The following is a 25,090-nucleotide window of genomic DNA, read 5'->3' on the forward strand; positions in this document are numbered from 1 at the left end:
TATTTTTTTTCCCTAATATCCAATTTAAACCTACCTCCTTTCAGTTTGAAGCCATTCCCCCTTGTCCTATCCCTCCCTGTTCTTGTAAAAAGTGCCTCTTCTTTTTTTTTTTTTTTGATTGCTAAAGCTTATTGTTGTGTGTTAGGATAAATGTCTCATGTTATTTGAGAAAAGAGTTTTGGCTGTTGTGTTATTTGCTGTAGTTTCTACAGTGTCCTTTCTGCCATCTTTCCTGATTTTTCTCTTATCATCCCAAGGAGTTGACCCTCTTGATTTGTAAAATCAGAAATACCAGCATAGAGTGCATGTGTAAATGCCAACATAGAGTGGATGGAGCATCTGCCAGTCAGTAGTACTCTGACAGCTGTAGGAAGTACATTTGTAAGCACTGAGCATTGATGAACTGAATCTGTATTTCATCAAGATACTTAAAGGTTGCTGTAGTCAGGACTGTGAAGCCAAGGGTAAACCTATTTTTGCAGACATAGTGGAAGGTCAGTGACTGCACTGCTTGCCCAGGATGACTGCTGCTCAAGCACATAACAGTCACAGTGGGACTGAAAGCACAGCCATAGGCACTGGGCTGAAAGATGGCCCCTCTTTTCCTGGGATGTGACAGAGATTGTGGCAAGAACATGCCCAGGCATGGAGGCTTTGCTTCTGATATACTCTACTTGATGAAGTTGCAATGGGTAGGTGGCCCAGGAGGTTGTCCATAACCAGTGCAAGACTGCAAACTCTGTGGCTTAAGAGACACTGCAAACAACATTTTATTTTTTTATTTTCCCCTTGATTTAGCTAACGTGAACTTATTAGCCTAGGAAGAATCTGGCCTACTAGGGTGGTCAGGCTGAGAGGTGGAGTCCTGGTAGAGATTCCAAAAGCCAAGTTTCATGTTGTTTCATGTGAAGTCCTGATATTATTTATTCAATCTGCAGTTGTAGGAGCAAGGCTCTGTACTAATCATTGTGTTCTAGGGTTTCACACTGCTCTCTTCATAGTTCCAGTGTATTTTATTAAAAAAATGAAACCTAATCCTTACATTCTCTTGTTCTGTCTCTCATCTTCCTCCATTCTGAGGGAAAGGTTGAAGTGTGAACTCATACTTTTAGGCAAACAAAAAACTGCACTCAACATCATTAAAAGTTTTACCATAGCCATCCATCAGCCTCATATTGAAGGTCCAGAGAAAATAAACTTCCTTAAACTTGATGCTTAAGGAATAACATACATCTGGGCAACTGCTCTTAAGGAAGCAGTTGGTATGGAGGTCACTTGGGTGGTAGTGAGGAATTTTTATCCAGTTACAAAACTTTGCAACCATTTCTAAGTGTGTCAAGGGATGAGTTTTGTCCAGCGTCCTGGAGAAGAACTTTGCTTTGTAATTTGCCACCTTTAACTAAGGATGCATTGCATGCAGATTTCATAACTTCTGTTTTGGACTGCATTGTCCAGAGCACTGCTTTTCTCAGCTGTTTGTGAATCAAAATGCAACCACTGTAACAGAGGCTTAGCCCAACAGTTGCTTTGAAGATGGACCAAGACTGTAGCTGGTAGGAAGAGACCAAAAGCCAATGGAGAGACTAGAGTGTTTAGGTTGGACTTGATCTTGGAGGTCTTTTCCAACCTAATGGATTCTGTGATTTTGTAATACCAGCCTAAACTTTGCAGGAGTGAGGCAGTCCCATTTTTGGGCTGTCTGGAGTCTTATCATTGATTTGACATGCAAAGTGGGAAACTTCCTTCAGCCTCTGGTCATGTTTCTCATTTTGCTTGAATTCAAAACAAGAACTTGGCAGTGTGATAAAGCTAGAACAGTATTTGTATTAATTTTGTGGCTATTGTTATGAATGAGTCCAGTAAATGATAAATGAAAAATTTATCTTGAGATTAGTATGGTTTTGTCTTACTGCTTTGGATGTTTTGAGCCTGTTACAGGTGCAGGTACTTTTGCAGTTATCCTTGTATAGTCAGCCATTTTTCCTTTTTATTACATTTTTTTCCTAATATGTAAAAAGAGAGAAGTGAGTCACTTAAGCTCTGAAAACAGTATCATAACGTCACAAGCTTTAAACACGGATCTAATGCAAAACAGTTCAGTGCTTTTAAAACTAGATTTCAAACTGCTGCTTTTATGAGTTGATTTAATTCAAGGTTCTTTCTGACAAGAAGTCTGTGTAAGAGACTTCATTATAGCCAGGAATAAAGAGTATTTATTAGCTCCTTTATATACAAAAGTGTTTTGGAAAGAAGTGCGCTGTGGCTTATGGCATGCTAGTGAGTGCAGAAGGAAAAACACCATCACCGAGTTTTGTAATGTGGGTATATTGAAGCTGGTCATAAAATGAAAATTAGTGTTGTTCCAAGTATTTTGAGACAGAACTGCTAAAACTGAGTCAAGCATTAGCTCTTTAGTGGCTCACATGGTTCTGATATTTCTGAAAATTGGGTTAACTTCAGGGTCAGTACGGGTGGTGGAACAAACAGCCCCTGTCATTAATATTCTGTGAAGAAATGTGATAGTTAGGATTATATGCAACTACCTTGTGTTCCAGAGGAGGCCACGAAAATGATCAGAGGTCTGGAGTTCTTGTATTAGAACAGGCTGAGAGAACTGGTGTTCTTTAAGCTGGAGAACAGAAGGCTCCAGGGAGACCTCATTGCAGCCTTTTGGTACTTAAAGGGGGCTTATGAAAAAGAGGAGGAGTGATTTTTTTACACAGGCAGATAATGATAGAACAAGAGGGAGTGGTTTTAAACTGAATGAGTAGAGACTTAAGTTGCAAGTTAGGAAGACATTCTTTACTGTAATATTAGTGAGGTATTGGAACAGGTTGCCCAGAGAAGCTGTGGATGTTAATCTAGTAAAGAAAGACACTTTGAGGGGAAAAAAAAACCAATCAGTTTTCAAGTGCACAAACCTTTCTTCAAGTCACAGTGAAGTTCATTGACCTCAGTGAAACAGTCCTTGAAGGCACTTTATTTGATGGCACTACTAAACATACATGACCATTTTTTGGTGCTTAACATTTGGCACAGCATTATTGAGGAGTCATTGTTTACTCTGTCTGCTTAGCATACAATGACTTCAAACAAATATGCTGCTGGACTGGAACAGCAGTTTTTTGTTTTGTTTTGTTCTCGTGTTCAGCGTGACATTGACTGGTCAATGAAGTTCACAGGCATTTAAGGAGTATCTCTTACATCATAGTATTGTCTCTTCAAGTCACCAGGGCTTTAGAAAAAAAAGTGTTAGTAAAAATAGTAGCATTTGGACAGTGCAGATATGCCTGGAGGGTGCTTGGGCACTGGAACAGGCTCCCCAGGGAATTGGTCACAGCACCAAGCCTGACAGAGTTCAAGAAGTGTTTGAATTATGCTCTCAGGCACATGGTGTGACTCCTGGGGATGGTCCTGTGCAGGCCTAAGAGTTGGACTCGATGATCCTTGTGGGTCCCTTCCAACTCAGCATATTCTGTGATTCTGTGAACCTTTGATAAACTGTAAATGCTGTTGGCACAGGTTCAACATTATTTGCTGTAGTAATCCTCCCTTTTTTTTGTTTGTTTCACAAAGATCAATTTGCAGATTTGACTCCTAGCAACAAAAAGCAGAGGAGGTATAATTTTCTAAGACCTGAGGGTTTTTTGAAGGAAGAAAAACCCAAACCAAACTAAATAGGAGGCAGACTAGTGGAGACAAGATGCTGTTGTAGACAAAGTTAGAGTAATCTAGAATTTGAGCTTCTTCAGAGAGAGGGGGAAATTTTGACAAACCTCAAGTGGGAATTCAAGTGATACAAGACTACTGACTTCAACATCATCATTTTGGGTAGACACACAGAGATGGACAATAATTGTCATGTATATTCTCTGTCTGTTTTCTTTGTCATGCAGTCAAACTCTATTTCATAAGAGCTAATACAAAGTTCAGAAAAAATTACCATTACATTGCTTTTGGGTACTACTGTTTGCTTCAGTAATAGCCTAAATATTATAGAGTCACAGAATAACAGCTTGGGTTGAGAGGGACCTTGAAAAACGATGTGGACCTTGAAAAACCTTTCATGGGGAAAGGGAGCCTTGATGAGATTATCTAGATGCAACCCTGTGCAGTTGCATCTTCAAAACCTCCAATGATAAGGGTTCTACCACATCCCTGGGGAGTTTGTTCCAGTGAATGATTGTTTTCACTGTAAAAAAGAATATGTATTTCTTACATGGAGATGAAGCCTTTCCCAGTACAACTTGTATCCATTGGCTCTTGTCATTTCCACGTGGTTTCTGATGAAGAGGGAGCCTCTGCCCTCTGTGTAGCTACCCTTTAAGTAGCAGCTGCAATACTGCAATGAGGTACCCCCTGACTCATCTCCAGGGGGAAGAGTCCTGATTCCTTCAACCTTTCTTCACTGGGCAGATTCTCCAACCCTTGAATCACCTTCACAGTTCTCCTCTGGACTCTCTCCAGTCTGTCTTGAGTTGTGGGTACCACAACTGGACACTCCAGGTGTGGCTGGACAAGGGCTGAGTAGAGTGCGATGATCACGTCTCTGTCTCTGCCAGTCACAGCCCTGCGGATGCAGCCTGGGATCCGATTTGCCGTGTCTGCCACAGTGGCACACTGCTGACTCCTGCTCAGCTTGCTGTCCACCAGCAGCCCCAGGTCCCATTCAGCACATTTCCTCTGAAATTCTCAAGTAAAAATCTAGGCTACAGTCACAATGTGTAAAAGTGAGAATTTAAAATTAGACTGAAGAAATTTATTACTCATACATGTAACCTTAAATTTCCTTTTACTGCTTGGAGTCTTTTTGTTTCATAATTTTATGCTGTTATGTGTTTCTAATGTATCTTCCCAACTTGAGGCTAGCAGGCTGGGCATTTCCCAGCACTCTGAGTGATGCTAAAGGGGTTGCAAATATTTGCTGCCATAGACAGTATGTCAGGAAGTCACATGTTGGGGGTGGATATCTCACAAAACGGCACCTTATTTTTTTTCAAAATGTGTTATCTAAAAGATATTACTTATTGGAGCTTTTTCTTCTGAGATTTTGGCATTGCCATTGAATAAACTTTACATTTTGGAAGTTAGAGGTGAAAAGTAACAGCTCACTCAGACTCTGAACGCTGCTGTTACAGGCCCAAAATAAATTAACATGTCTGTCAAGTGTGTGAAATAAATAAACTATACATTTGTCATTCTAAAAAGATTACTGAGGAGATCTAATTAAAAAATCTTTTTTCTGTCCTTGTAATATCTCTTAGTGTGAGTGAAATAATTTTCTTAAATAAATTTGCAATTGTCCCTTGTGTGATAATTCAGAAAAAATGGTAAAAAAGGATCCTCTTTTCTTTTTCTTCTGAATACAGTGAATAATTTTCTATAAAAAGTTTTTCTTCTGATAACTGTGGGTTAGTTAGCCTACTAATTTCACTTGTTAGTAACTAGTTTTTGTGAACAGGGTACTTTTCTAATGAACTTTACAGTTCAAGCATGAGGAGCTACTGAGGGCACTCAGAATTACCTGGATTCTGTTCCCAGCCCTCAGACTTCTTTGGGAGTGAGCTACTATGCTTTCTAGAAAATTTGGACTTCACTGAAATGGAGACAGATTGAGAAGCTCAAGCCTTTAAGGTTACCTAATCGAGTTGAAACCTTTGTTTTATACTGAATATCTGGGGAAACACAATGAATCTGTGAAATTTTCCAGAAAAGTTTTGAACTACTTTTCCCTTTAAAAGTTTATCATTTGCAATGATAAGTACCTGGAACCCTTGGAAATTTCAAAATTAGTTTTAAGCCACTCATCAACCTTCCAGATACTAACAGTTCCACTAGGCATGGAAACAGCATAGCATAACAGCTCCTTCAGTCAGTGGGGCTTTTTTTGTTGGCTTTTTTATTTTTTTATTTTTCCTTCAGTGACTCAGTTTACTAGAAATGTGAAATAATTTCCAACAGTATAATGAAGAAAATTGCATACATAATCATTATAATGATAATTTCTTTAGTGAGTCTCAGTGCCTCCCTACAGTAGAAATACTGAATAGAGGAGAACACTTGCATGTTTTCAAGAATGGCTAAATGCCAAATATGCACGCCTCTGCCATAGCAGAGGTTGATTTTTAGTAAATTAATGCTATTTTTTTTGCTTCTCCTGTGTTTTCCTTCTATCACTTGTCGAACTGGGGAAGATCCATCTGACTACTAGTGGGAAGATGATGAAAAAAACACAGCTGTTATGCTTGATTTTTATTTTTGTCTGCAAAATTAAAACTTACTTCTAAGCTACTGCCTGAGAAATTCACTCTCTGTGGCAATAAGTTGTGTAGGCAACTGGCAAGGTAGCACATGCACAAATTAGAAATATGTTGTTAGGTGTTCAGACAATAACAGAGGTTTCTCTTGGCACCTTCTATTAAAGAGAAGATGAAGTAAGTACCCATGAAAGTACTGCTGTTAAAAGAATACTAATCCACTGCTGTTCATTTCATTAGCCTCCTTGGGTAGGTTGTGATCTTAGCTGAAGAGCAGTACAAGCCAGCCCTGAAAAAAAATTGATTCCTAGAGAATAGGTCCCTGTTCCCAAAGACAAGTAAATGTCTTTTGAATGAAGCTCTTTGTACTAGTCATGTAACTATATGATTGGTCACCCCATTATGAGAGGCCTTTGATACAGTTGGTTCGTGGTTTATCAGGGGCTTCTCCTTGCTCAAAAATATTTTCTGGAGCTGAGACACAGAAAATAACAGACTAAACTTACTTTGCAGGCTTCTTTCCCAGGAAACCTGCAACTGGTCCTTGTTCTGCGCCCAACAGGATTTTTTCATCGAGCTCTCTCGGATATTGCTTTCAAATTCGGCAAAGATGAGTTTAAAATGAAAGTACCTGTAAGTAATCCTCTGTTTTCACTTTACTACCAGGAATCTGTAAAAGTACTTAATGTAGCCATTAAGGACCAAAAATACCCACCAAAAAGCCTCGTTTAAAGGCAGTTCTAGCAATTTTAGCTAATTCATGATGGTTTACTCTTGAAAGAATATATGAATTTTGAGGCAGACGCATTTCCCACAGACAAATGCTATGGTTTCTGTCATTTGAGCAAACATACAATGAATGCTTGTTGTTTTATTGCCAGTAAACCCACTGATTGTACTTTTGTTTGCAAAGCTACAGCATTTATATTTTAAAATAAACTTTGAAACTATGAGCTAATGATACAAAAGTTATCTGCTTATCAGATGTAAATTTCAAGGCTGAAAGATAGTCTTTAAGTACTTTTCCTCTGTCTTTCACTTAGTGTGGGGAATCAGTCCTTACATGCCAAATCCATGTAGACACTATTGTTCTCTCATGGAGACCCAGGATAACAAAGAAAAATTAGGAAGAAATGAATGTTGCATTTAGAAAATAGCCAAGTATGGTTTATCAAGATTAAAAAAAACTGGCAGTGTAATTTATGTTGTATAAACCATAAACCTTTTTTTCTAGTATGCATGGTGCTCATGTTTCTATTCAGTTACTTACATTTACATCAACTTCAACTGAAACAACTGTTAAGTTTGTTTTTCTATACCCAAAGGAAATAGTTCCATCACTTACTTCTGTATTCAGTGGCTGAAGGATGGGGCTTAGTATCCTTAACAAGGGACTTGTCACCACTGATCACGTTCACTTTTTTCTCTCCTTCTGCAGATCATAATGCTGGGCTCAGTATCAGAACTGCAGGGTTACATTGATAAGACACAATTAACAGAAGATCTTGGTGGCACCCTGGATTACTGCCATAACAGATGGCTGTCCCGTCGCACTGTAAGTCTTAGGTTTTGTTTTAACCTTTCAGTTTAATGAACCCTTCTGTTTTATACCCTGTCATTTATAAAACAGATTCCAAGTGATGCAAGTTGACTTGCTCAGAGTGAGAAGATGTTCCCAATGGTACTTAGTCATCTTAGAGAAATAATATGAGTAATAACTTGGGAGTGGTTTTCTGAACACTTGGAGCAAAGGAACTACAGTGTATTATTGTGTTGAGGTTTATTGGTTTTGCTACAAGAAGGAAAAAGCTCAAGTTGTCAAATAACTCCAGATTATAAAAATATGAAGAAGATACACCTGTTACAAGCCTAAGAAAAATATACAATTAAGGAATTAATGGTGACGGTATCTGTTGCTTGCAAAATTATACTTTGACCATTTTTCAGTCTTCTGTTTTCATCTGTTTGGGTTTGTTTTGAGAGTTATATTTTGTGTGTATGTGTTTGTTTGTGCATATGTGTGTGATGAGCTCAAAACATCTTTAATGCTTTTTATTCCAAAAGGCTATAGAAGGTTTCGCCCAAAAGGTTAAGCAAACAGCTCAGATTCTTCAGTCCTTTGGGACTGAGCTGGCTGAAACAGAACTACCAAATGATGTGCAATCCACCAGCTCCCTTCTTGCAACACACACAGAAAAAAAGGACAAAATGAAGGTATGTAATTTTTGTAAAGACGCTGTCTTATAGTTAAACTGTGTTTTAAGTTATAGCTAGCAACATAAATAGAAAATATGGGACATGTTAATAGAAAGTAACAATGTCAACCACTGAAATCTTGTTGAACTTACTTGATTTGATGTTAAAAATCCTTTTTGCATTCAAAAATGACATTTCTTGAGGCTAAGTTTATGTATGTACAAATGCATAATGATTTGTATGTGAAACAATAATTTCTTTGTAAGTATGGTGTGTTTAATTTGTACTTTTGTTTGCAACAGGAAATTTGATTGTATTTGCAGGCACATGAAAATATATGGCCTTTTGAAGCACGAACAAATGTTCTTTCAAATAGGCTTAAATGAAAACTATTTGGTGGTTTCAAAACTGTACATCTAAAATTTTTTAGATATTTGTAGCCTAAGGCGACACTAGAAGGCTATCTACTGTGAAAATTCAACTCAGTTACACTGGGATCTTAAGACGGTAACCATAGAAAAAGCTGACATTTATCATTTACTGTCTGTTGTCAAACACTACTTTTAATCAAACTGTGTTTGCTCTATTGCTGTTAAAATCCTTCTTCCAGTTTGGTGCCTTATGAATTCTGCTTGAAAAAACAACACCACACAACTACAGCTTGTGGGGGTTTTGTTTTGTTTTGTAGGAGGACATCAGGGTAGCAGTAGAACAGGGAGATGATATCCTCGGAAGTATTACCAAACCAGTTACTGAGAATCCTGAATACAAACTGAATCAAGATCAGCTAGACAATCAAACAACGGTAGAAAGGTGAGAGGTGTGAAATACTGAACATGCTACTTTTCTGGGATTTTTTTACCCCTCCCCAGCTCTTTTACTTAGTTCCATATGCATGCTTTGCAAATAAGCAAATGTTGCAATGTGAACATTATAAAATGTTTCAGAAACAACTTATCTTTTGTCAGATCTGTCCTGAGCAAAGTAATCCACTACTAGGTCACCTGGCTATAAGGAAATGGGGTTGGAGTTCTGGTACCAACGAAACAACACTGGTTTTTTTCTCTTTTGTCATATTTGGACTATATAGTTGAACAGCTCTGCCTTATTTTAAAGAACATCAATGCTTTGTTTAGAGACTAAAGGAAATTTTGCTCCTGTAGGGAAGACAGGAGGGGAGGATGGAAGTAATATATCTATTATTTTCAGTAGATTTGTCCATTTTCATCAGGTCCTTTTGAAGTGGGAGGGTTTGGGTTTTTTTTTCCTTTAAACCTGATATTTATCAATGTTGTTAGTAGCCTTTAAAGGGCTACTGGGGAGTACACCACCTTTGAAGAATCTATGCACCACTTTCCTATATGCTTCCTTTGGTCAGTAATAGACATTGTTTTCCTTTGCTTCCCACCTGTCACACCCCCCCAACACACACCTTAAATTACTGCCAGGTTTTTAGACATTATATCACCATAGGACAGACGTAAATTTTCAGAAAGCTATGAAAGCATAGCTCATTTCCCTGAGGCAGTATTCTGCATTCTTTTTTTATCTGTCATTCTGTGTTTCTGTTACACTCAGGGTGACTTTTCTTTCCAAATAACTGTCCATTGCAATCCACAAAGCTTGGCAGAATTCAGTTTTTTTGGTCACTGTTGCTATCAGCTATCCAAGGACAATGGGGGCGGGGGTTACTAATTTATCCGTAACATTCCTATTCAATACAATATCTGACGGAAACTGGAACAAACTCTGCATGTGTCCCTGCCTTTTTTCTAATCAGTTTTAACTTTTAAATTCAGAGTTTGTTTCTGTGCTACTGAAGACAAAAGCTCATTAAAATTCTGATGTGTAGCCTTCCCTGGATGTAGACTAAGTACAGCAAAGTTCACTGTAGAAAGTCCATAGGTTATCATACTGTCAAATGCAATATTAGAAGTTAAGTTAAAAAGTAAAAGTATATAGAAATATAACTGAAGAAGGCTTTTTTCATTGTGGTACTGCTGTACGCTTGCCTGTGATATTTAAGTAGTAACTGCTTGGAAGAGAAGGAGCAATGACCTTCAGGTTTATTGTGAGCTTTGCTTCAAGGAATGAAATGTAAGGGCAGCTGGCTGGTCACAGCAGTACAAATTTTTACTTTAATTTTTCCTTACAGCCTAAGGCTTGGGTTCCTCTGGGTCCTAGTCCACACACATTTGCATGTTTTATTTATGTGTATTAGACCCAACTCCCTTTGCCCCCAGGCCAGAGCTGAGGTGCTTCAAGTCACACTTGCCCATTTTTCACAACTTAATGTTTGTGTTGGGTTTCGGTTTTACATCAGTTGTTATTCTAGGAAACGATTCTGTGCAATACTAAAATGTTTCCTGTATCCAGTTTATTTGATCTGGAAAATATTGCTTTGGGGAGACTGTTTGTTTACTGTGGAAGATTGCATTGTCCCTCGAAGGTTGTACCCATCATTCTTACAGCGGGGTTTTTTTGTGTTTTGTTTTGTTTTTTGTCTTTTTTTTTTTTTAAGACTATTGGCTCAATTACATGAAACGGAAACTGCCTTTGATGAGTTTTGGATTAAGCATCAGCAAAAACTTGAGCAGTGTCTGCGCCTTCGGAATTTTGAACAGAATTTCAGAGAGGTGAGAACTTCTTGGTGGCAGTCAATATTTGATAATATAGAAATGATTCAGAAGAAAATACTTCTTGTTGTTTTTGCAGTTCTTGTGTGTGCTTGAAAGCTTTCTCCAACCTTTTTCTTGTACTTGTCCTTACTTGACATACTGCTATCTTTACCACTTTGAATTCTTGCCTATAGAGACATAACAGCTTTCCTTCTGCAGTCTTTTTTCCATGCACCCAGCAGGGTATAAGTGTTCAAAAACCCCTTTGAAACCTGTTCTGTACCACAGAAGTATGAAATGCTGCTGCAACGCTTTCATCTTGCCAATAGGCCCTGTTGTGGAACCAAGACTCAACTAAACCTTCAGGCTGAAATTTTATAAAAACTGTCTCCAACACTGTGGGTGGGAATTTGCAACCACACTGTTAGAAGCTGGGTGGAGGCTGGAGACTGAACTACAGTTTTTACAGCCAGTTTCTGATCTCACGTTGTTTAACTCGCATGCTTGATGGCATCTACAGTCCCTTTATGCTGGTGTAGCTGATCTCAGAGCACAGCCACTGTCTTCGTGAGAGCAACACTCAGAAACCCTGTTGCAAGTGTGTGTCTGTCTATCTCTCGACCAATTGCTAGGGTGGGGACCTCTGCCTCATGTTTTGCTGGGGACATTAATTTTTGCTTTGTATCATTGTCATCTGGTGAAAGCAAGATCATAAATGTTTCCTGAGTTCCATTAGTTTTCCTGCATTTTTTTTTCAGTACCAGGAAACAGGATTACTTCAATGCCTTTTCTTTGTATTTGTTTTCATTTAGAATTGGGGGTAAAAGTAGGCTGACAAAAAAAGTGATTTGTCTCTGTGCCCCGGTAACTGCATAATTTGAGTCACCTGACTGTAAATAGCTGCTCTCAACTGATGGGTCGCCAGAGAGGTGCAACCCTTTTCATTCATACATAGCTGTGTCTCATTTCAGGTCAAAGCAGCTTTGGATATTGTGTCTGAGAGACTATCTGCTTTCACAGATGTAGGAAACAGCAGATCACATGTGGAACATATTTTGAAAGATCTTGCCAACTTTGAAGAAAAATCATGTGTAAGAACTCTGCAAGTCTCCTTAATTTCTACTATGACAAAGCATGTGCAGAAAGGAATGGTATTTGGTTATTGAGTATGTCTTATGAGCAGAGCTTAAGCTGACAACAGGGCATAATCAGTGTCTCAAGTAACGTGCAGAAGGAATTTGGAGTAATGTCTTTAGCCATTAGAGCTGAGACTACATCTGAGACTAATTCTAGGGCATCCCTCAATGAAGAGCAGAGTAACCAGTTGCAAAGTGTGATTGCTTCACTGAAGAATTGCATAAGTTGTCTCCATAGCCAAGTTTTGCACTTAGTGATCGAGGGGCCACTTCGATTCCTATTAAAGCCACTTGTTTCATTAAATCTTAGAAATTAGAAAGCTGTGTATTGAATGTACAGTATGTTAAAAGATGGTCAACAGAAACATGCGCTCTGAACAATGTAGAAAGGGAACCTTTTTCTGATCTGTGCTTCACAGTGAAATATACTGCTCTCTAGGTGAGGTCGTTGTTCTTAAGGCTGAGATAGATATTTTTTAATTTGTGTTCAGATTGCTGCTGTACCCCAGATTGCATACATATACACACAGGATGCTGCTGAATAAGGCATAGGAAGACAACAGTGTTTACTTCACAGGGAGGAATATGATTAAACTTATTAATGTTTCTGAAGTACTCTGGTACAGAAAGGAAGAAGGCATAAAAGTTCTTGGGCATCTGGAAAAACAGGAAATCACTTTAATTTCTTAATCAAGGCACCTGTTAACTAAAGATGTATTCTTTATCAGTATGAGTATTTTACTGCATAAAAATAATATTGAAATTTTTTTCACTGATCTTGATACAAGGAAAGATTTACCTAAATCAGTGCTTGCTTTCTTAGGAAACTGTAGCAAAAGCCAGACTGCTAGCCTCAGAGGGTGATGCTTTTATTCAAAACAATCATTATGCTGTGGACTCCATTATTCCAAAATGCACTGAACTTCATCATCTCTGTGATGCCTTCACTACTGAGACAGAACGGAGGAGGAATCATCTTAACAAATCTCTGGAACTGCATGACTTACTAGAGAAGGTAAATTTTGAATGGAACAGTTGAATCTCATTTTGTTTACTGAAACCTCAGTCAACCAGTTGTCATAATGGTAGGTAGTATTATCTTTGTGTGTTGGAAATTTCATCCTTAAGTAGCTGAATACATCATAAGTAGAGGTATGAGGTGTTTTAGGCCTCTTAGTGTTTGATGCTGACACTGGTGCATTCTGAGCCTGTTCTCTTCTCTGTTTCTAGTCTATGAAGTGGTGTGATGAAGGAATTTATCTGCTGGCTTCACAGCCAGTAGACAAGTGTCAGTCTCAGGATGGTGCAGAATCAGCATTACAGGAGATTGAGAAATTCCTGGATACTGGTGCTGGCAATAAAATCAAGGAGTTGAATAAAATTTACAGAGAGTATGCACACATCCTCAATGAGGACCTAAAGGTACCAAACGACGTTTATGTGTATCTGTGTGTCAATTTGTTTATTTTAGAATTGCTCTCTTGTACTGCCATTGATAAAGCTAAATAATCAGTACTAGGAGTTATACCTGGGAATTGTAAAGCCTACACATTTCCTTACCTATGTCTTGTCATATCTTTGGATGAGCATTAAGGATTTCAGAGTCTTTTAATAACTGCTTCAGTTTTTTCAGACAGTAGGATTGCTTTTAAAGAAAAAATTCTCCTGAGTATTTGAAGTATCTTTTTTTTTTAAGTAGCAAAACCATGATACTTTCTGTCCTTGATATTTGCACACTTCTGGTTTGTAACTGCTTTTGGTGTTTTTGTTAAAAACTTGAGAACATATCCCTTTTCCTCTTGATTGATCTCTTCGTGTAACAGAACCTTTAGACACTGCCAAAAAAACTTTTCCTTTTTTTAAATTGAAAACCTGAATTCCAGATTTCTCCATAACAAGCACACAAAATACTTTATGATGTTCCAATTTTTAAATGTACTAAATGACAGTAAATTATGCCTTTTTAGGAGAGAAGAATTAGAATAATATTTCCATACGTGGTATAAAAGTAATTGCAATTTCAAATCAGCATGAGCTAAATGTCAATATAACTTGTTGATAGGTCTCTGACAGGAATTTAAAAATTTTAATAAATTATTTAAATTATTATCTTAAGTTATTTTTTATTTCTATGGCAATGGTAGGATCACGTGCAAAAGGTTTTCCAGAAGCAAGAAAGTATGGAAGAAATGTTTCAAAAGAGACAAATAAGTCTTAAGAAACTGGCAGCTAAGCAGACACGTCCTGTTCAGCCTGTTGCACCAAGACCAGAAGCATTTGTAAAATCTCCTTGTACCTCTCCAGGTAAGTAACTGTATCAGCCTTTAATTTTTCTGTGCTATGCTGAGAAACTTAAAGAAACTTTCAGCCATAATTTGTGGTTGCACAGACATCTGTGTCAGATCTGATCAAGTTTTAATTGCTGTTTGATTCTGGTTTACCTACTTAGGTCTTCAAAGAGAATATGTACCCAACTCAGAAAGCAGTGCACTTCGGAGGGTAAACTACAGAAGAGGAAAGGTAATTTTTTTTTCCCTTTGTTTTTTTCATGTATGTGCTGCTTGAGAAAGTCATAATACAATGGAATATTCAGGAACTCTCAAGAAGGATGAGGCAATTCCACTGGAAAAGGGATGGTGTTGTCCCTATAGAAGTAACTCTGGTGAAACAGTCACATGGTTTAAATAGAGGCTGCTTTGTTGCTGGGCTGAGTATGAGGGAAGGTAAAGTAAATAGTTGCCAGTATTAGGAAAAATGTTAAGGGCAGCAAAATATAAAATCTATGAACAGGAAACATTTATTATTTGCCAGTAGTAATTGGCTACTCTTAAAACTGGTGAGAGTGAAGAGGTAGTTCTCATTGGCTCCAAGACAGCTTCACCTGAACTAATGGGTTGCCATTCCCAAGTGGAGATGGTCTTCCTGCCCTACATCCAGCAAGGAAAGTAACCTGATGGCAGAAACAGAAACAAATAGTTTCTCACTGAGTTAGAGAGTTGAATCAACTCAGCGAAGGTTCAGCAAAAGGCAATGCAAGGAGAAAAGCAGGACCACATGACCAGGACAGACAACATTTGGAGAACAGGGTTAGTTCAAGGTGGGGTCGAAAGCAGAGCCTCTTTCTTTTTTTCAGCAAGCCACAGTTAAGTTTAGCCATTACAGTAGGAGTTTTAAGAGTGAATCTCTGTGTCAAGAACTAGAAAGTAAGCACAGTACCTTATTTTTAGCTTGGAAAACAGACTAAGGCCAGTGTTGCCTACAAGATTATGCTGATGCTTTGATGTTGTCTTCCTGAAAAAGGGACTTTGAACCACATTCTTTTTGAAACTGGCCTCTCGTGGAGGACTTCTTGTGTCCAAATGTTGTGTGCTTCAAGATCTTCAGGATGATTTGGATTTTTTTTGCGGCATTCTTGCGAATTGCCTTAATTTTTAATGGAGTACAGTCTTTCCAGTGAAAAGGCATACTAGTAGACCTGAGCACAAAGCTCTGTATTTTAAAGCATTTTCCCCCCATATGTGATGCCATGATTAATTTTTTTCATTGTTTATTTGTTTCTTTCTTTAGAGTGAAATGACTGACCTGCATCAAAGCAGAGGAGGATCTACAATGGATGATGAAGAAAACCTAGCTGTGTTACGACAGTAAGCATATTTTGATAAGCAAAAAAGTGTGCTTTTTTTCTGATTTGGTTTCAGCAAAGCCTGAGTTTGGCTAAGGATTTGATAAGACATTTCTCTGGAAGTGTCTTTGATAAGATGCTTCTTTGAAATAAGCCTCAGTGCTTTTTGAAATGCATTGGCTCTGCTCTGTACACAAAGGAAGATATTTCAGTCTGTCTGCAGCATTATTTATAGTTTGTGTAGTATTAGACTCTACCTTTGCTGCGGAGAGGTGATGCTATGGCAGGATAACGACATATTTTCATTTCAGAGATGACATAGTTTTGAGTAATAAGCCTCCTGTAAATCTATTGGAGGTTTTGGTCTCCGTGCTTCAAGACTGTCTTTTTGTTGGACTCTTTTTAGTCCCTGTTTTGATAAATGTTACCAAAACTCATTTGTATAAAAACTGAATAGCATCGCTTTTATTAAAGAAATAACTTGGTAGCTGCAATGCATATAGCAGATCTTGCATTTTCACCTGTAAACTGGCTACTTATATGATCTTTTCACTGTTACAACCTTGTGTTACAACATACAGAATCACAAAGGAAGGGAGCTGGAGGAATGTATGTTGCTTGAATGTTAGGGAAATTAAAGCAGTGTTGAGATATTTGAAGTGTGCCCTAAATGCCTCTAATTTAAAATCACCAGTGTGGTTTTAAGTCCGTATTTGATAATCCTATGCAGCTCTAACTCCAGCTTCCATGATACTTATGAATACAGCGTAACCAGAGTTTGTATGTACAGTGATAAAAGGCTTCACAGCTTCAATTTAGTTACTACAACACTTTAACTATTAGATTTGACTTTTTGTCTGTTTAAACACATTTTCAAAAAATTTAAAATGTTTTAAAAATACATATCTCTCAATAAGGATATATCAACTGCTGACAGAAATATCCATGAAACATCACATTTTCCATTACCTGGAAATTGTTCTTTTATTGTCTAAAGTAAAGTAGAAACACAGACAAAGTTAATGTTGCCTCATTACTTCGCATGAGTGAATAGGCCCACCTTAATTGTCATTCTTTGTCCACAGGCATGTAATTAATGAACTTATTGAGACTGAACGAGCATATGTGGAAGAACTTCTCTGTGTTCTTGAGGTAAAGATTAAATTTCACTCTGGCTGCTAGTGAATCTACTTGTCTTTTCCATTTCATGGATGCTCTTATGTTTTCCTTACCACTGTAAAGCCTCTGTTTGTCCTGTCAAGCAGTATGATCATTGTATCTCTCCTTTCTCATCATATTTTCACAGAGGCAGCAATGCGCAATTTTTTTCTAGAAATATTCATACAACTAGATTTTTTTCTATCAGAAAACACAGATTGAGCAGAAAATAAGATATGACTTAGTATTTAGGTGGGACATAGTGAGATCTGTAATGGTCATTGATTCCTGCAGAATTCTTTCCAGAATCTTGGGTCAGCTCCAGGAAGGTCATGTGTCACACAAGAATGTGAATCTACATCAAGAGAATCTTGTGTCAGAGGAGAAAATTTGTTTCTTGCATCCCTCTTTGCGTGTCTTTGTCATCTTCCACGTCTTGGGTACAACTGTGGGAACAGAATGCCTTTTAGTAATATCCTTGTTTGAAATCATCAAGGAATCAAAGGTGCTCCTTTTGCTCCACACTTAAGGAGGCACAATTGCAGTACTGCAGAGTTGCTTGCACGATTGCACTGCGCTATTCTGTTGTTCCTCAAGTTTAAGTCTTCAGATATGGATGTGTCGTATTTTCTTGTACTTGACTGTAGGGGATGATGAAGTTGTAGATAACTAGGGATGAACTATTATAATCAGGATGAATTGGAATTGAGCCAAGTGAGTACTCTTAGTGTCCATACCAATATTAAGCTCCTAGATAGGAGCTGTCTTAAGTTATTGGCCAGGATTGATAATTTCTGAGTACATACCTTCAAGTAAGGGTACTGTATGAGAGTTTTGGACCTTGTCCTGGTTTTGCTAGTTTGTGCCCGGCTTCCTATAGTATTTATGTTCTGTGCCCAGTCCAAGTGCTAGAAGTGTTGATTACACTAGGATGGTTTGACACATGGTAATAAGGCAAGATGGGTCTGGAGTGGACCTGAATAATAGTTTTATTCTCTGCTTTTGTATGCAATGCCATCTGTACAGTTCTAGTCCATAAAATCAAGAACTTGAATAATTGGAGGATTTTTGGTCCTTACTGCTACGGCTGAAGGGTTTTTGCAGAATCTTTCTATTCCCATAGTATTACTTTTGTTTTCCATAGAGTATAGTGCAACCCTTGTCTTGCTGTCTTGGTTTTCTGCCAGGGTGATAGACTCTTCAGTTCTCTGACCATGCCAGGCACACTTCTCTGTGACTCCTTGCTGTTTGGGATTCCTCTCTCTTGAACTTGGGTTATTGGGGCTGCCAGCAGTAATTCTGGATCAATACATGCTGAGGTATGGTTCAGTGGCAGTCTTCCAGCTTTCAAGTAATTCTTGTTATTAATCCATAGTTCTGGCTGTTCACCCAGTTTCTTTGTTTCTCCTATTCTTAATAGTCTTTCCATTTTTCATGTAAAATAACCTGATACTCCTTTGTAGGGACAGTGTGTCTTCTTATTATGTCATGTTTATTTGCCATGCATCTTCTGTCTGCCAAGGATTCTGATAGAAAAAAAAAGCAAGGTAGTTCCCAAGATTGATTATTGGGAAACTGCTATCACTACTTTTATGCAATTTTGGTCGTTTTTCTTTTATTAATAACCACAATCATCCCACTTTAGTCTGTGAAATTCAGTAATTTTTACTGGGAAAAAATACTGGACTACTCTGGTTTTAGATATTGAATTCTGCACCTTTTTTTGTTTACTTTGATGCTTTTAGAACAGCTTTCAAATACATTTCCTTACCTGTGTCTTGTCATATCTTTCAATGAGCATTAAGGATTTTAGAGTCTTTTAATAAGAAAGACTAAGCAAAACCTTTTATATTCTTTAAGTAAGATTAGGTAATCTCTGTGGCTGCATAAAGTAGCTTGCTCTCTCCTTAAAACACAACTACTGCATAAGTAGTAAAACATGAAGGTTTTATATTAAATTTTAAAAATGAGTACTACATCAGCCTAAGGTGGAAAAAAATTGACTAAAGTTTTTTGTCAGTGTGTGGATTTCATGCTTTTGTTCTTTCAAAATTCCAAAGTAATCAGCTCTATCAGGCTTCTTTTGAACTCAATTAAATTAGATATCCCGTCTTTATGCCAGCATTGACTATGCTGCTATGTTCAGCATCAGCTTTACTTCAAGTGGAAAAGAATCATTCTCTTTATGTATCTCTTCATATGAACTGCATGGTCACTGCAGTTGTTCCTTCCCTGTTAAAAATGTTTAACTTGATTTTATATGGATTATTTTTATAAATTTTAAGGCTGTACCATTTTTATTAATTTATTTATTCTACCCTCTCTCTTTCAGACTCTGCATTTTTCTGTTTGGGGTAGAGATATGGGAGGGGACCGATAGTTAACTATCTATTAGCTCCAGCATCTTCGCCTAGACCACTGTTTTTTTTCCTTTTTTTTTTTTATGTGGTGACTGAGGAAAAAATATCAAGATTTTTAAAGGGATGATTCTGTTTTTTTAAAAAAAATTAGTCACTGTCCTATCCAAATGCTTGAATTCTTCAGGTTAGCTGACTTTACTAACTAGTTCTACTTTTTGTGCTTTGGACCACACTTTGAAATTGAAATTCCTAATTGTAGGTGCACTTTTGCTTATCCTTTCTTTTAATTTGTCAGTTTGTTATAATTTGGTGTAGTTTATTATAATCAGTGTAACTAATGTAATGATCACCGTGTGTTTAAAAAAATAAAACAAACAAACAAAAACCAAACCACAAGAGTACATTTCTAAATGTACTTACATTAAGAAATCTGCTTTTAATGGAAGTACTGGAGCATTCTTGCACTTTTCTGTTTGATTGGTTGGGGATGTTTTGGTGGGGGTTAGGGGTGGGTGGGAGTGTTTAGGGGTTTTTTGGTGTTTTGAGAGAACACCGATTAATGACCTCGGGACCAGAGGAGAACACAGTCTTGGGCTAAAGCCACCTTTGTACTCTTGTCCTTATCTGTGCCAGATAAACAGATGTGTGCTTATATGACAAATGGAAGATGTTAGAATCTACAATTACGGCTTTTGGTACCAAAGCTAATGAAAGTGCTTTGAAGGTAGAATCTGTAGCTCAATGATTTCTGTTACCTGCAGAGATAACCACAGTGAGCTTGTTCCTTCATACAAACAGCTGAGACAGCCATGAAGGTTTGTGTGTGTACTGGAATTTTGACTTTAAACTCAGATGTGAAAAGCCTTAACAGGAAGAGTATGAACTATAGTTTGTAAGCAGTATGGGAATACAGAGCCTTTCCTTCGTGAAAATGATTGCGAAATTTTTCATCCTTGCTTAACTAGAATCGCAGGAATTATTAAAGTGTCTTTCTAAAAACTGTGTGTGTATCTGACTGGGCTGATGGAAAACCAGATTTTGTATGTTTTTTTCATGATTAATACTGAGCTCTTTCTTTGCTATCAGGCTGAAGGCAGACTGCCATGTCAGAGAGGGGAGTACTGCAGGTAAAGGGAGAAAATCATTGTACCTCTCCCCTGTGTTGCAGGGTTATGCTGCAGAGATGGACAACCCCTTAATGGCTCATCTCATTTCACCAGAACTCCAGAATAAGAAGGATATCTTGTTTGGGAATATGGAAGAAATTTATCACTTTCACAACAGGTGGGGATTTGCATTCAGATCTAAAAATAGCTTTTGCATGGGATTCTTTACTTTTTAATTTTTTTACATTGCTAAAAGAGCCTTACTGAGTTCTACTTGTCTGTCTGCTCGTCAATATTTGTATTACATAGAAGAGATAAAACAAAATATCTATAAAAGATGAGTGAAGGTGTGTGAAACTGCATATTTGCAGTACAGAGGTAAAATTTTGCATTGTAGTCCTCTTCCTGAAGCAAGTTATTTGGATCTGCAAGCTAATTAAAATAAGGTTTCTTTAGGTTTCTTTTAGTTTTTTGTGATATTTGCTGTGAAAAGTAAATTACTATTCTAAACCACAGATTCTCAATTCTTAAGGGGTTGTCTCAACTCTTACATCTGGTTGAGGCTGATTAATTTTATATATCTACAGATGTATAAAATTAATAATATTTTTATATATTAAAAATATATATGGAGTGACCTCTGAAGTTTGAGTCCTTGCTGCTAGAGAGGTATTTCTTCACAGGATAATATTTAAATTGATAGTAAAGATAAATTGATTTTCAAGAGAAGTTAAGCATATTAAATAGTTGTTTCTTTTTCAGGCAAAACTAGAATGGAAGGTTTAGCCACTGATTTTTTTTTTTTTGGGGGGTGGGGTTTTTTTCTAGATTTGGGAACATGGGGTTTGGTTGGTTTGTCGTATTTGGAAGGAAAGCCCAAACACTTTGAACTGTATAAATCCTACTGAATACATAAGGCAGGGAAACAAAATCCTCCTTCCCTCCCCAGTCTGATATTTTATTTCAGTTGTAGCAATAGTAAACTAAAAGAAATTGGTCAGAATGTTTGGTTTAATTTGCTATGCCTTTTAAAGTACATAATCTAGGAGAATTTTGTTTAGTTTCATAGTACAGAATTACAGCTGTTTCCAAAAGTTTAGAAAACAGGTTACAAGAGTGTGAACATTTATGATAACTTTTTTTAACGTGTGCTCTAAGAAAATCTTCTTCCTCATAGAATATTCTTGAGAGAATTAGAAAACTATGTAGAATACCCAGAACTAGTAGGACGGTGCTTTCTGGATCAGGTATGTGTGTCATCTTTCGCTGGCACTTTGTTCATAAGCCTCTCTAGGACTGTAATGTATGAGTGTGATTTTCATGTAGTAATTACCACCACATCCCTTTTGTTTGTCCTGAGCATGTAATAGGTTGACAATGTAGATGTTAACTGAGAGATGGGGATACTTTCCCCTGTGCAGGGTAATTAATTTTGTTAGAAAAAGCTACTGTCTCGTTAAAAGAAAACTGCTTTTTTTAAGGTGGCAGTTAGGAAAGCATGAAGAGGAGTCATGCACTGCATTGTTTCACAATAAATGGTTTGTTTACTTGGTTAGACTTCTTTATTGGATCGTTGTTATTGTTCTTTCCTGTTTTCTTTAAAGAGTACATCTCAACAGAGTAAGTCCAAAATATAGAAAAATATAAAAATATAGAAATTTATGACAAAATCAAACTTTTTTAATCTGGGATTTATTAAAACATGGTCTCACCTAAAGTATACTACAGGCTAAATATAAATGTGTTTATGGAAATCAATCTCCTGGTTTTGTTATCTATTGATGCTCTAAAGCCCCTGAGTGGAGCCATCCCTCCTCCTTCTATTTACTGGCATCCATGGAGATGCAGTTTCCTAAAACAGAGGGACAGAGGTACTTCTGTATCTGCTGATTTCCTACCTGGTCTTTCATTTACAGCTAAAGTTACTATGGCATTTTCAACAGTATTTATTTCCTTTTCCATTCAATAAGTGCTGAAGTCATGCTATTTAGGTGCCAAAATGATAAGGGGAAACAAATTGCTTGATCTATCTTAGCATGACTCCCAGTGAAAAACACATTCCTGAAATGAAAATGAAGAAAAAGGACAAAGTCTTTTTAAAAAGTTGCACAGAGGGACTCGTGGTTGGGCATTTATAAAAATATTTTTCATATTGTAATAGAAATATATTTGTAAAAACAATATTTACTTCTTTGTAAGATGTTTAACATTCAACTGAGGCAAAAAAATAATGGGAACATTTTATTCCGTTGTTCTAAGTACCAAAATAGGAGCCATTACAAAATTGGTGATTTTGCAATTCCTTGAGGCATCTCAAGCAAAAAACAATGAGTCAATTTTTGTTGGTGGTGTTTTTTTTCATAACATTAGTGATTATGAAAAAAAAATCTTATGAACTTTGTCTGTTAAAGTAACAAGAATTTATTAACTTTTTTCTTGTCTCCCCAATTCCAGATGGAAGACTTCCAGATTTATGAAAAATACTGTCAAAATAAACCTCGATCTGAAAGTTTGTGGAGGCAGTTTTCAGATTCCGTATTCTTTCAGGTATGCTTGCTTGAATCCCTAAAATAACAGGGGTTTTGGTTTTGTTGGGGTCTGGGTTTTTTGTTTGGTTTATTTTTACTTAATCATCTCAAGAACAAATAACACAAATACTGATTAGTGTCCTGATGAAATTCAACACTGATTACAGGAATGTCAAAGGAAACTTGATCACAAACTCAGTTTGGACTCATACTTACTGAAACCCGTTCAAAGAATAACCAAATATCAACTCTTGCTAAAGGTATGTGTTACTGAACTATAATGCTAAGTGTGTTTTGTGCGTTTGTATTTTTAAATGCTGCTTCTCTCAGCCTGCTGGAGAGAAACCTAAAAGTTAATGAGTGGATATATAAATGGAAACAGATAAATCCCAGTCCATCAGCTTTCAACACGGTTATTTTTTCTTTAGTCAAAAAACTGCTAGTAAGCAGATGTTACACAGAGACACCTTGTGTAACTACTTTTGCCCATAGATTTCTGCTGAAGAGAAGAATGAAAAGTTGATGAGGGGAATCAGAAGGACCAAGAAACCTTTGCAACAAAGAAAAGAATATCTGAAGTACTTATTACTATTTAGTCATAATCACCCCAGTATTTGGGAGGAGCTTGCTTTGCTGGGTTCTAGGAAATGCACTTGACAGACAGCAGTTATGAAGGATTCTGTTGTCATTCACATTAACATGCTATACTGAGCAAAATGAGAGCAATATAATATCACAAATTTATTCAAATTAATGTATAATGTTTTGCCATGTTTGAAGTAAGAACTATTTCTCACACAGACACATATTTCAATGGTTGTATTTAACAGTAGCTTAAAAATTTGCCTCAGGCCACATCTACTCTTGAGTTAAAACTGAGCTGTTAGCAGCTTTTAAAGAATTAATTACATTTAAACTTGTGTAAAGAGAGGAGTTCCCAAATTGAGTTAAAATTTGAACATTCCTAGTTGTTGCTGTTTCCAAAGCTAAGTGTGTTGGCATTCCCTTCTGCTCAGGAAATGCTGAAGTATAGTAAGAACTGTGAAGGTGCTGAAGATCTTCAGGAAGCACTAACTTCTATACTGGGCATTCTTAAAGCAGTTAATGATTCTATGCACCAGATAGCCATTACAGGTTACGATGTGAGTAGCAGTATTTTTACTTACTTTTTAATTTCTTTTCATTTCTTTCTTAGATGTATGTAAAGCATACCCTATACTGTGTACTAATAAATAATGAGAATAATATTTTACAAAAGGTACCTGTAAACTGAATAGTGTAATGAAAATAATGGAAAATGGATCTCTCTATACTCTTCTGAAGCTTTCTTGCTATGAATAATATTTTGCTGTATCTACCCAAGTTTTTTTCTTTGATTTGCTTGACACTGAATTAGAAACTGAAAACTGTCCTGAAGAGTCTGGTTTAGGTTACTGCCAAATGGGAGTCACTACTAAGTTTTTATTTCTATGTGTAAAAATACACTCAAAACTTCCGATTACGAAAGATAACAAAAGCCAAAAGACTATATAAGCATCTTTGGAGCAGAGTTTGGGCAAAAAAAACAAACAACCAAATATTTGTGTTGTGCTTTCCCCCTCTCTATGTGTAGTTCTCTGTATCTCTGCTACTGGTACTCTTGACTGTAAAATTCTGCCTGAACAGCATTGACCAGTGAAAATTACTTGTAAAAATCCAACTCTAACTTTATTACATTTCCAAATCCAACATAAACACTGATGTGAGAGATTACTTGGAATGACAGACTTGTAAAGACCTGTTCAGAATATGTGTTTTGGTTCAGTGTTCTCTCCTTGTAGTTATAAATATCACTTCTTTTGTTCCAGGGAAACCTGAATGAGCTGGGCAAGCTTTTAATGCAGGGATCCTTCAATGTCTGGACTGATCATAAAAAGGGTCATGCGAAGGTGAAAGATTTGGCACGTTTCAAGCCAATGCAGCGACACCTCTTCCTCCACGAGAAAGCAGTGCTGTTCTGTAAAAAGCGAGAAGAAAATGGAGAGGGATATGAGAAAGCACCTTCTTACAGCTACAAACACTCCTTAAATGTAAGATGCCAAACAGTCCAGCAAGGTCGAGGTACTGGGG

The 25,090-nt window shown here is 37.1% G+C and overlaps 1 protein-coding gene across 10 annotated transcripts in view; it reads left to right on the forward strand.

Moving 5' to 3' along the window:
- The window catches only part of MCF2L (MCF.2 cell line derived transforming sequence like), a 159,209-nt gene that overhangs the window by 122,448 nt on the left and 11,671 nt on the right, over window positions 1-25,090 (forward strand). For all 10 annotated transcript variants that reach the window (XM_027640237.1, XM_027640265.1, XM_027640287.1 and 7 more), the window contains 18 exons: window positions 6,771-6,890; window positions 7,696-7,812; window positions 8,322-8,471; window positions 9,142-9,266; window positions 10,975-11,089; window positions 12,043-12,162; window positions 13,031-13,222; window positions 13,438-13,629; window positions 14,352-14,511; window positions 14,657-14,727; window positions 15,775-15,851; window positions 16,915-16,981; window positions 20,516-20,631; window positions 21,631-21,700; window positions 22,908-23,000; window positions 23,149-23,241; window positions 23,998-24,123; window positions 24,829-25,050. In XM_027640237.1, coding sequence (XP_027496038.1) covers window positions 6,771-6,890; window positions 7,696-7,812; window positions 8,322-8,471; window positions 9,142-9,266; window positions 10,975-11,089; window positions 12,043-12,162; window positions 13,031-13,222; window positions 13,438-13,629; window positions 14,352-14,511; window positions 14,657-14,727; window positions 15,775-15,851; window positions 16,915-16,981; window positions 20,516-20,631; window positions 21,631-21,700; window positions 22,908-23,000; window positions 23,149-23,241; window positions 23,998-24,123; window positions 24,829-25,050 — 2,226 coding nt within the window. The remainder of the gene's footprint in view (window positions 1-6,770; window positions 6,891-7,695; window positions 7,813-8,321; window positions 8,472-9,141; window positions 9,267-10,974; window positions 11,090-12,042; window positions 12,163-13,030; window positions 13,223-13,437; window positions 13,630-14,351; window positions 14,512-14,656; window positions 14,728-15,774; window positions 15,852-16,914; window positions 16,982-20,515; window positions 20,632-21,630; window positions 21,701-22,907; window positions 23,001-23,148; window positions 23,242-23,997; window positions 24,124-24,828; window positions 25,051-25,090) is intronic.

This window comes from Corapipo altera, unplaced genomic scaffold, assembly GCF_003945725.1.
Source record: "Corapipo altera isolate COAL_440 unplaced genomic scaffold, ASM394572v1 0, whole genome shotgun sequence".
NCBI classification, from domain to species: domain Eukaryota; kingdom Metazoa; phylum Chordata; class Aves; order Passeriformes; family Pipridae; genus Corapipo; species Corapipo altera.